This window comes from Rissa tridactyla, chromosome 23, assembly GCF_028500815.1.
Source record: "Rissa tridactyla isolate bRisTri1 chromosome 23, bRisTri1.patW.cur.20221130, whole genome shotgun sequence".
NCBI lineage: Eukaryota > Metazoa > Chordata > Aves > Charadriiformes > Laridae > Rissa > Rissa tridactyla.
In genome coordinates, this window is record NC_071488.1 from 960,350 (window position 1) to 972,765 (window position 12,416).

Genomic DNA, 12,416 nt, shown 5'->3' on the forward strand with positions numbered 1-12,416 from the left:
TATAAAAGCCTAGAATCAAACAAAAACAATGCAAGGAGCTTTAAAGCATTATTCTTTCAAAGGTTGTTTTTTTTCCTCTTGAAAGGATTGAGTTAGTCTCAAACCGTAGCCCACTTTTAGACCTATTTAAACAAATGCGTTTCCAAAGTTTAGCCCTCCTCGCTCCGGCGAGCTCTGCTGGATTGAGCTCCGCTGTGCTCTGTGTGGCAGGGCTGAGGCCGCCAGTGTGTGGGGGAGATGCACGATATATACCAACAACAAATATATATATATATATGTACAGCAACAATAAATACCGCTCTGTACGTGTACCTACGTCTCAGCCTGCTGCGCATGCCCGTCTACCCGATACGAAATGGGTCTGCGCTCCTCGCAGGTGTAAGCCTGGAAACTGAAACGCTGTGGCATGTTTCAGGGATAAAATTGGCCTTTGAAACCTGCCTGGTGACAGAACGGGTGAAATCCATTTTGCAGACGCATCAAGGTAGAAATCATCTCTCTTGCCACTGGCACCATGCAACCAGCAGCAGAAATTCTCTGCTGGCAGAGTTGCTTCCACGGTGATGGTGCCTCCAGCCGTGTCCATACAAGGCTTTTGAGACGCACTTCAGAAGCATTCCAGAGCGGGACTTTCCAAACTATCAAATGCTTCGCCTAACTCCGCTCCCAAAGACGTAACGGGACTTAAGTGGAAACAGATTTGGGCTAGGACTGAACAGTCTTGCAAATTCTGAATTCAGGATCTCAGGATCTGAACCAGAGCAAGACACGGAGCCCAGCCCTCCTGGCTCCCAGACGTTTCGTTCAGTGCTGCCTGTTCACCGCCTGCGTCCACCTTTTCCCCTCTGCAGTTGGCCAACGCCAGCCCCCAGCAGCTCATCTCCACCTGATAATTTTGTCCTTGAGACGCAATTCATCTATTCAAATGTGTCTCTGAACGTGTTGTCTTTTGGTTTTTGTCTGGAACCCTTGCTCCGGCGTGCGCGTGAGCCGTTCACTTGACTTTATAGGGCAAACGTGTACATAAATCTCAAATTGACAAGTTCCTTGGGGTCTAGCCCCCAAACTCCCTTAAGTTTCCTTGGATGATCATACAGACTGGGATGAAGCTGAGTGCGTACGTAAGCATTTTACTGAGTTAAAACTTTTCGTGAGATACGTCTGAATGAATGGTTAGTGCCCAGAGGTTTCCGTGTGGCTCATTATTTAGATTTGAGCGTGGTCTAAGGAGGCTGGAGATGGGAGGGAGGGTCTTGCTGTGGATGTGGGCGCTGGGAGGAGGCCGAGGAGCGGGGGCCGGAGGCAGGAGCAGTGACCCGGGCTGCTGGAGGGTCTGCTTTCCAGAAAGCCCTGGCTGTGAAATGTCAAGGATGCCTCAGCAGGAGGTTTCCACCCTGCCTCTTCCTGCCTTATCATCCACACAGGAAGACTGAGAGCGAGCAGAAAAACAAGCCGGAGCGCTGGCCTTCCTGGCTTTGTGACTGGAAGGCGAGCGGGGCTGCCAGCGCCGTCCAGGTGCTGAGCTGAGCCCCCGAGGAGCGGCTGCCCTTGCCTTGGAAGCCCTACCCTTCGTGGGGAGAGACAAGAGACCTCCCAGAGTGGAGCGTTTAAGGATGAGTGGCCACGTTCAGGGAAGATGCTGACCTGGGGATCCGCGCTGGGAGATTTTGGCCCCCAGGGCAGGTCATTGCAGTCCCGTAGCTTTGCACTTTGATCTCCCTCATTGAATTCGTCCTGGCTGGTGGGAGGATCTGTTGCTGGAAAATGGGAGCGTTCTCCAAGGCTTATTTCCTTGGATTCACTTATTTCCTCTTGGATTAGTGTCTCCTGTCTCTCGCTGTGCCAGTCTGAGGACATTTCCCCTCGCAAGCAGCTGGAGTAGGTCAGTCAGAGGGTGATCCATCCACCCTGCCCTGTGCCTCGAGTGCCACGGGAAACGGTTAGCTCCGATGCCAGCTCTCCGGATGCTGCTTTTACACTGGAGGAGACGAGTCCTGATCTGAGCGTCCCTTTGTGATGTGCCCCTTCAGGGACCTCAATCTGCCACCTCCTTGGGGAGGGAGCTGCTGGGTTTGACGTGAGCCTGATGAGGAGAAGGAGCATCACTGTTGGGACGGGGATCCCCATTTTGGGTGGGTTTTTTTGTTGGATCACATGCTGTTGTGGGCAGGTCCTCTCCTCTTTGCCACCGTTCTCCCCATCCTGGCGACACCAGCGGAGAAAGTAGATGTTTTCATAGCTCTGAGGCTGTAGAGCACTTGTTGGTTTTGTCCAAAGGCTGGAGGCCAGGCCATGCGGTTGCTCTCTGTCTGCATGAGTGAAAAGTTGGCCCTTGTCTCTGCTAACCTTAACTTTGCTTGGCAGCTTCCTCGAGGAAGTGACAGCTTCGGGGTTCCGCGGCCGAAGCACCGAGAGCTCTCAAGTTACGCCAAGGTCAAGCAGCAGACGGTGAATCTTGGAGAAACCCTGTCTCGCCCATCCGGAGCTTCCACGAACTGACCGTGCAGCTTTGGAGCAGAACTGGACGTTCCTGCACTGCGCTGCTGCCGTAGCATCCCCCATCCGCACCAGGAACCTTAACAGGCACGAGAAGCGTCTGGGCAGGGACTGCTGGAGTTGGCGTCTGCCCTGATGAACCAGGACATGCCCCAAACTGCAGCGCCCTCCGCACCTTCTCCCAGGCAGAGCTCTGCACGGGACACGGCTGCGTAATTGGAATTGAAGCCTGCAGCAGAGCCTGGGAAAAAGGTCACTGCAGTAGCACTGGGTCTCTGCAGCTCTGCCAGCCAGCGGCAAAGCCGTGCACTTACTCGGTTTGTCAAAACACGTGGAATGAGTCCCCTAACGAACGTTTCATGATCCTGGCCCAGACTTCTCTGTGCATCTCTGGAAGGTGACGCTGATGGGCACTAGAAGCCCTTTGATCTGCTCATCTGTCTGTATATTTTGAGTCCTATTAAATAACCCATTTTGACTGAACCTCTTGTCTATTAAATGATTCCTAATATCCCCTTCGTAATGCCACTGAGGTATAATTACATTCTTAATCTTCTTTATTAACTTCTGTTTACCTTAAGAAACAAACACAACTCCATGGCCTTGTTTTTGCTCCCATGTTGTGAACTGGGAAAGTGCTGTGATTTCTTTTTAACAATAAAAATAAATCTAGCAGTAATAAAAAACGTTGGATTCAAAAAGAAACAAGGGAACCGCAATTGCGGAGCAGAGCTGGGGCAGAGGAGGGTGGCTGGCACCCTCCTGGGCATGGGAGCTGGACCAGAAAGTGCTGCCGCTGCTCTCCGTGCCTGGGCTCTGGGGAAGGTGGGGACGAGCAGGGGGAGAGCTGTAACCAGGGCGCAGGCATCCCGGAGAGAAACGCAGGCTCTCTGCCCCCTCAAGAGGAATTTTTTTTCAAGGTTCCTTTTATTTCAGGTAGCGTGAAAAGCAGCACAGATTAAGAGTCAAAACAGACATCAGCAGATGGGATGCCTGGCTTCTGTGAACATCTTTCCCTTTTCTCTTCCCATAATTAAGACTGAACCTCTGGCTCCCTGAGAGCTCTGCGGAGGATGGAAAGTACCTGAATTCACACTCATTTCTCTGGCTTAATTCCCTGAAGCAAGGTCACTCTGAGCCTGGGCGCCTGTCCATCCCAAAATCTCCCTGCAGCGCTGAAGGACTGACGGTGCGTGCGGAGCCACGCCAGGGCTCTCGCCTGAAGACACTGGGGCCAGGCCATGGGGCAGAGTTCCCGTGCCGTGGCATTAGGGAGCGTTTCCCTTCTAACTCGGGAGCGTCAGGCATTGTTTTGGAAGGTATGGGTACTGGTGTGGTTTCCAGTCCATCGCCTTCCTCCTCTCATCGAGGAAGCTGACACATTTATCTCCTCTCCTGCCTGTAGGATAAAGCCCTGCGGCGCTGCAGTCCTCCTCGGGCAGGAGTTCCAGGGGCTGACACTGCTGCTGGAGGCAGGAGATACAGGTAGCTCACGAAACGAGGTGTTTGGTTTATTTAGCCAGCAGGCTCTCACCTTATCAGGCAGCTCAGTTTCCTACAGCGTGTTGTAAAAGGTTGTGCTCCTGGTACTGGATTAAGTGGTGGAATTAAGAGATTCCCACAATGTGATGTTCCGTCAGCCTTTCCAAAGTGAATCCTGTCTCCTGTGTGTTTCTTTTTGCAGCCTCCTTGGTACACATTTCTGCCCCCTGGCAAATGCGAGCACTGAAGGTTTGGACCAAGCCCTGCCCCAAAGTCCCCAGGACCCATCCCTGCCCCCTGCATAGTCATGATTTCCCTTGCGCTTCCCTCACCTCCCATCAGGAAGGCTTGGAGAATCCCAGTGCCACCCTTTGCAAAGACTCAGGCAGAGCTGGCATCACGTGAGGTTGGCTGGTGGCCTTTGCATCAGTTGTGGTAAACTATCAGAGCTTTTCAAACAGAGCAGATAAAAAATTGAAAAAAAGGGGCACAATGCTGGGGTTTGGGGTTTTTTTTCCAGTCGCATTTGGACCTCGTATCTCCTGCTGTCTCACCTCAGCCTCCTCCTCCTGCTTGGAATCCCACTGCTTTCCTGCTGGCAAAGCAAATCAGTCCCCAGAAACGAGACCAAATTGGGCTCTCCAGCCAAAATCCCTGCCTTGTGATTTCTGCTGGGCCATCAGCAGAGAGGCCTCCAGAGCACTGCTCCCAGTGCAGCGGGGAGGGAAATTACTGGGCAGAGCCCTTGCACTGGGACCACAGCGCCGAGCCGCGCTCCGCCAGCACCCTGAGAGCCCCGCGCTCGCCCAGCGAGCTCCCTCGCTGCCCTGGGTCCCACGGGGGCACGGAGGGGGTGAAGGAAAGATCTGGACCTGGAGCCGCACCCCGATGGGCATCCCGGCCCTTACCTAGAGATTGTCACAAACAATTCCCCGCCGGTGTCTCAGAGGCCGAGTCCTGCTCGGACACCCGGGGTATTTTCTGTGCCGCGAAGAGCTTCGTGCCCCGGGTGTCACACACACGGGCTGGGCACTGCTGAGCCTGCAGCAATCTGCGGCCTGTTTCCAGGCACCCGTAAGGATTTTGCTTGTGAAGTTTTGCGCTGGTATAAAAGGAGTGCACTTCAGCGATGAACAGGGAATTGGGGCTTTTGGTTCACGCAAAGCTCTAAACCCACCCTGGGCCGCGTGAGACAAGCCAGAGAACTTTACTCAGTAGTTTCTACATCTCGTTTATAACTCCGCTTGAGCTAAAGTGCACGTTAAAAATGTACCCAATCTTTGCTTAAAAACACATATATTCCCAGAATGCCTGTCCTCCCTGGATTTCTTTTTTTCTTTTCAAGTACACACTGTAGCTAAAATTGGACTTGCTTCAATTTTCAGCTGCTGGATTTTGCTCTGTCTTTTCTTTCTGAGCTTTCTGCCATGCCAGTGGATGCACAGATCATACTCAAGATAATTTTAGCCCGTTGTGTATGCAGGGTTATTAATTTGCCTTCTGGAGGCCATGTAACTTACTGGATGGGGGGGGAAGAGAAGCGGTTCCCAGGGGCCTCCCTCTGACGTCTTAGGAAGATTCTGTTTTCCCGTCTGGAAGGAAAGGCGTCTGATGACCGGTTTAGGGCATCATGAACAAAAGTCCCCCCACACTGAAGAATCGGTTTCCCAGGGCATTTTCTCATGGAAAAATCACCAAGCTGAAAAGGAAACAGCAGGGCCCTTGGTAGGAGGTGGGAAGACTCTCTGCGAGGCTGGTTCCTTTATCACTCTGCTGAGCCCCGGCTTTTTGTGGCTCGGCTTGTATTGTTCCTGCGCTCACAGAGGCAAAATGGGAGAGTCTCAGTCATTCAAACGCTCGCCTCTTTCCTTGGCACGGGTGACTAATACTTGTGCAGATGGAGATTTATTGGGCAATTGCTAGGCTCCTTGCAAGATGGGAAGAGCCTTCCAATTTCTTCTTTTGGCCACAGCTTCAGCTTCAGTCTGTTCAAGGAGCGGGAATAACACGAGAATACAGATGGAATAATGTCCCTTGCTGTTTCCCGTACCCAAGTGCTGGAATACAAAGTGCACGTTGCTGTTATGTGGAGGATGTGATCATAGTTTACAGAGAAAGGGAGGTGATGCCTCTGCATGATGCTGAAACTGGATGAGGATGGAGCTAAATCAAGTTTTTGCACCAAAGCTGCTTTTTTCAGAGAAAAACGCAAGTGTGGCAGCATTGAAACACTTTGCAAACGTGTTTTGCTGAGTTGTTGCGGGGTTTGTTGTTTTTTCAGTATCAAAACTCTGGAGAAACTTTTCGTTTAGAAAACAGCAAAACATTTTGAGATGCGTGAAATAAAAAATCCTTTTTGTTTCTAGCTTTTCCTTTCCTTGCAACTGAAGGAGTTTAAGACAGCTCAGAAATGAAGGATTTTCTTCTCGTTTTATCTGCTACGTGCTGACGAAGGTGGGGCTCTGCTGGTTAGTGGCCCCGGCTACCACAAGTGACACTGGTCCTAATGAGGGGAGAGAGTCCCTTTAGCTCTGCCCAGTACGTTTGTCCCTGGGGAAGCCTTGGGAGGGACAGCAGAGTGCTCGTGAGCACTGCAGGACCTGGGGACCCCCGACTGCCCCTGCTGCTTGCCCCCTCGCCTGCTCTGTCCCGCTTGGCTGAGGGCAGCCTGTCACCCTCGGCATCACCGTGTCCGTGGGTGCCAGGACCCCGCGACCCCCACGGCTCCGGGAAGGGTCCTGCTGAGAGACCTGCAAGTGAGTTTCCAGATCTCTGACACGTGGCTTTTAATCAGCGATTGACTTGGGAATTAACAAGCCAGATCAAATGAAATGAGTTCCTAAATCCTTGGGAATTATCTTAGCATAACAAATAAGTCCTGCTGATGTGGAGCAAGGCGGGAGAGAGCAAAGCCCTGTAGCGGCGAGGGGGCCAGCTAAGCCTGGCTAGCAGTGTCCCTTGGGGACCCTGCCACCGGTGTCCTGACAGCTCCTCGTGGTGGAAGAAGCACACAGCCATCGTCGGGCGTGGAGCGGATCCCTCCAGCCGGATGGTGGAAGCCGCACCGGAGGGATGCGGTGAGGATCCGCAGAGGATCCCCGTGCTGTGTCCCGCCGGGAGTGGGGTGAGGACACAGCCCCAGGGAGAGAACCTGGCTCACGCCCCAGGTGGCCCGGGGGCCTCTTCGCTGCTGAAACTCTCCACCGAGACAGGCCTGCTGCAGTGATCCCAGAGGGGGACGTCAGGCCACAGAAACCCTGTCGCGTCGCATGTTTTTCAGGCTGCGTGCTGGCTGACAGCGCCAGGCAGATGCTGTTGTGTTGGTTTCTCTCCTCCCCTCTCCTCCCTCTTTTCGCTCCAGTGAATGCTGCTACCTCGTTTGCCCCGGCGCTGCAGGAAGAGCCATCCCCGCGCAAGGTGTGAGCGCTGGGCGAACTCCAACCTCACCAGAGCCGCGTTGACCATCTCAGCGCTCCCCGCAGACCCTGCCTGCCATCATCAGCATTAGCCTGCAATTTCCCAGGCCGAGGCCCACCTTATATCCCACTCTGGTTCCTGACCTCCCCCTCCCGTGTTGTCCTTTCAGTCCCGAGCTCTGTTTGCAGAGCTGCCCGGTTTGTTAGCTCTCTGCAAATTTCATTAGCAAGCTGGTTTCCTCCCCCTGCCACATCATTAAATTAGAGATGTTAAATAAAATCGGACCTCTGGGAGGGAAGTCATGGCAGAAAGGGAAAACACACTGCAGTAGGAACACATAGATGGGGCATTTCATTTAAGGCAAAAAAACCCCAAAACTTCCAAACCTGTCTATAACTAAAATAAACAACAGGGGAAATAAAGGCCTGTTTCTCTGTTACACGGAGGCTACTTTCCAGCAGATCAGCGGTGCTACAGGGGCAAGGGAGAGGGGATGCAAAACTGGCAACTGCTTTAAAGCAGCAGTGAAAGGAGAGTCGCTGAGAACGGCCATCAGGCAGGAATGCAGCAGATGCAATCGTTTAGCAGGAGGTTTATACTGGTTAGAGCCATACTGGGACCATCTTGAGTGCACGGTGAGGGGAGGCTGCTATAAAGGTGCCTTGTCTCAGGAGAGTTTACCTTCGCGTGGGAAGCACTACAGCAGGCGGGGACGTGGCTCTGGACTGCGTCTCTGAGTTTACTCCTGGCCCTTCCACTAACTCTTGGCGCTGATGTCTTAGCTCAACGTCAAACTTGCCCTTAACCCCAAGTTCCCAGTGGCCAAATTTGTCTGCCTACACCCCAGCCCATGCCCAACCTAAGCCAACCTGATCTCCAGACAAGCTTCGCTCAAACTCTGTGAAGGTCTAAGATCTCCTCCTGCAGGCCATGGGCCAGGGATAGATTCCGGCTCCAGCTCCGGCTCCAGCTCTGGCTCCGATTCTGGTTCTGCCCTGCTGGAAGCCCCTGTAGGATTTAAGGTTCTTCATTAGGACACGGACGCAGCATGACCTGCTCGGAATTACATCCCCGTTGAGTACTTCTCTGGACAGGAGCACATCTCCCGTCTTTCCCACCCTCTCCATGCTCCATACATTACATTTGAAGTTGTTAGGAATGGGGCAGAGCCTTGAGTGAGTCACTCTACAGCAGGCGACTCTGGGATCTTGCTGCCAACCTGAGCCACCAGCCCCTGAAAGAGTCCTGTGGAGAAGAGAGGAGAGCTGAGTCCCAGCCCTCAAAGGAAATGGGCAGTCCCCTGGCCTGCTCCTGTCCAGAGGGGTACATTCCCCCATCAAGCAGACCCCTCTCCCAGACAATAGTGCTGTAATTATCTTCAGAGACAAGGAAAAACACATGTCCTAATTAAACCCAATTCATCTTCTAAGCAGCAGTTTCACACTTGATATCCAGAGGCAAAATTATGCGGGGGGCGGGGGGGGTGTTAAATACATAAATAAACTGAGAGTGTTTGTTGTTCTGCTTTTGCAGCGAGAAGATATTTTGGTAACTGTTTATTATGAATCAACACATCAAGGGGAGCAAAACTGCAACATCAGGGCTGAACAGAGCAAATAGGATGTTTGAGGACAGCAGGCAGGAGGACATAAACACCACTTGGGCGAGAGGTTCTCTTTTCATTTTGCCCACATTTACAAGGTCCTTTCCCTCCCTCTTACGCCCTTCCCCCTCTTTTAAAAACGATATTTCTGTGCTCCGTGTAACAAAATTCAAAGCCGTGATATTAGCAATTCCCTGCAAGTGCATTGTTCCCTGCTCCCTTAGAGGATGGGAACTCAGCCCGAGGCTCGCATCCCCCTGGCAAAGGATGGGGCACCGACCCAGGGCTCCCCCCTCTCTGCTCACAGCCCTTCACGCCAGCAGGTGCCTGGAGGAGCGTTCCTGCACCCACCACCACGATCCCCGCTTCTACGGGGACCCTCCCACCTTCCCTGCCACGGCGAGAGTCCCCTTGTGTCCAGCCCTGGCACCCCTCGCGTGGCAGAGTAGCACGGAGAGCCTTTGAGGAGCCAGTTTTTCAGAGTGCAGCCCTTACAGAGCAAAAGGTGGAGACTCTGGGCCAGTTTGTGGGGCACGGAGGAGTCCTGGAGCCCAGCAGGGGCTGTTGGAAACACTGTGCTGCACCTGCCGACGTACAGCCCCGAGCACCAGGACCAAAGTCCCTTGGCGATGATCCCAGCAGGAAAATCCCATCCTGACACGGACCCTTCAGAGCTACCGCAAGAAGGTACTAAAGAAGCGATCGTCGTAGTTTTGTAACTTTATAATCTAAACATTTCTGGTTCCGTCTTTCCTGCTCACGGCCAGGTGGCTGCTCCCAGCGCTGGGCCGCGAGTTGCTCTTTCCTGCGGTGTTATTTATTAGGTACTTCTGATATATCCTGCAACCACCATAAAAAATACACCGCTACTGCAAATACAGACTGGGAAAACAAATCATCCCAGAATACAGTCTACACAAAGGTTGTTAAACTATGGACTGAGTTAATTAGCAGCTAATAAAAGACTAAATTCTTCCATTAGCTATTCCGGTATGCGAGATCCACCGATTTCATTGGGGGCCACTTGTGTCTGTGGGCACAAGGCCATATTTACTGCGGTAAGCATGAATGCAAATCACCGGACAATCAGGGCTCGCCGCAGCTGGGACAGGGATGGGGACAGGGACAGGGTGGGGGGCTGCACAGCCATACAAGCAACTTGATGTGCCACACCGGTGCGAACGTGGCTCAGGGAGGCCACAACCCTCCCAGCCCCTTCCCCAGCCCAGTAAATCCAGTGAGAGCAACGCCCAGAGGTCAGTTCCACCGCTGGGACTGTGACTGCCTGTTTCAAGCACGGAAATTGGAGCTGGGCTCCCTCCTATCTCCCTTCCTTCCATGTAAATTGTTGATGTTTCCAGATCTGAATCACCAGTCACATCCTTTAAAACGTGAGTCACTGTCGTACTGCTGCCTGCAGCCCTGTTCAGCCAGTGACGCCCCTTGTGTTTTCCCTAAGAGCCTGAGGATTTCCACTGGAGCTGGATTCCTCCTGGGACAGGTGCACAGGGGCTTCATCTGCTGTGGTGACACGGCGGCTTCACTGGCACGAGGTGCAACGGCCAGGGCTGTTCGTTCTCATGGCGCGAGAGCCCGGCTCTGCTGGGTGAGCGGCGCAAAGGGCCATCAGCGCCCATGGAGATCCAGGAGCCATGGCCGGGGGGGCTCCCAAGTGGCTGAAGACCCTCCTCAGCCACCCCAGCGCTGCTCGGCCATTGCATTTCCTCAGCTTTGTGGTTTGTGTGAGAAAGGGATGGCCCCTTCCAGCAAGGAGCCCTGCACACTCCCCCCAGGACGAGAACAGATGTAGAAGTGCCACAGAGATTTAAAACGGGGAATCTTACAGCAGTGACTTAGCACACGGCTGCGGGAAGTGCAAGGCATGATATGGGCTCTTAAATGGGATTTCAATGGGAGTGAGGCATCTTATCCATCCCCTTTAAAACTCCCACGAGGTACCTAATGGTAAGTCTTTTGGCCCGCAAATCCCTTGATAAAACCCCAAACACAATCCTGAGACAATTTGTACTCAGAGTACCAGAGACTGGGGTTAGGCTGGTGAAAACAGCACATATCTGTGAGCGCCGGGCTGCCCCGACGGTCCTGTGAGGAGGCCATTTGGGAAGAGAAGGGCCCTGACCAGCGTGAGTCTTGATTCAAAGGGCATGACAAAGCTCTCCCGCGGCTACCAGCATTGTGCCATCTGGCATTGGCCTGCAGCCACCTCTGGGGCGCTCCGTAGGACCTGGCCACTGAAAACAGGACATGAACAATAACAAGTCCGGTTGGGAGGCAAAATGTTATTAAAGAAATTGGCACACTCCATCATGCAGTAAGAGACCTGTAAACTGCACCAGAGGCTTTAGACTATTTAGACTATTGCTACAGTGAGGGCAACTCATGTCTGTCCCTCTGCCACCACACCTCACCCGCTTCTCCAGCTGTGCCCACGTGCCAAAATCCAGCTGTGCAGGGCGGGTGTCACCGCTGGGCCCCGCCAGCCCCCGCTAGACACGTGCCATCACTGTGGTAGTTCTGCAATCCGCAGGAAGAATCGCAGAGTGGTCTGGGTGGGAAGGGACCGTAAAGGTCACCCAGTGCCACCCCCTGCCCTGGGCAGGGACACCTCCCACCAGCCCACGTTGCCCCAAGCCCCGTCCAACGTGGCCTTGAACCCCTCCAGGGATGGGGCAGCCACAGCTTCTCTGGGCAACCTGGGCCAGGGGCTCACCGCCCTCATTTTAAACAGTTTCTTCTTCAGATCTCATCTCAGTCTCCCCTCTTCCAGTAGCAAACCCTTCCCCCTCGTCCCATGGCTCCCCTCCCTGCTCCAGAGTCCCTCCCCAGCTTTCCCGGAGCCCCTTGAGGGACTGGAAGGGGCTCCAAGGTCTCCGCGGAGCCTTCTCTTCTCCAGGCTGAGCCCCCCCAGCTCTCTCAGCCTGTCCCCACAGCAGAGGGGCTCCAGCCTCCACCCCGGGGCAGGACCCTGCACTTGTCCTGGTTGAACCCCATGAGGGTCACACGGAGCCACTTCTCCAGCCTGTCCAGGTCCCTCTGGATGGCATCCCGTCCCTCAGGAATGTCACCGCACCACTCAGCTTGCGAACGTGCTGAGGGTGCCCTGGGCCCCACTGCCAAGAACCTGTGCTGTACCCACCCAACCCTCTCAAGCGGAACAGACCAGCACCTGACACAGATGAATTTACTGAAGAGAATAAGGGAAGCAATACTGAAGCATTTAGCACACTAAAATTGTCCAAAAAAACAATTATCCTTACGGTACAAAAGGGGAAACTGAGGCACAAAGTTGGCAACTCCCAGTTCTGGCCCCCACAGAGTACGGGGCTGCACAGGCACAGAAGGAAAAGGCAACCCCTGCTCTGAGCGTCTTAGCGGGTGGGTTTGTTTTAGCCGGTGA

The 12,416-nt window shown here is 53.6% G+C and overlaps 1 protein-coding gene across 1 annotated transcript in view; it reads left to right on the forward strand.

The window, feature by feature from the left end:
- Positions 1-2,979, forward strand: part of VPS45 (vacuolar protein sorting 45 homolog) — a 28,728-nt gene extending 25,749 nt beyond the window's left edge. The window contains exon 15 of the mRNA XM_054182846.1: positions 2,365-2,979. Within this exon, the coding sequence (XP_054038821.1) occupies positions 2,365-2,452 (88 nt within the window). The 3' untranslated portion in view covers positions 2,453-2,979. The remainder of the gene's footprint in view (positions 1-2,364) is intronic.
- Positions 2,980-12,416: the final 9,437 nt, after the last annotated feature.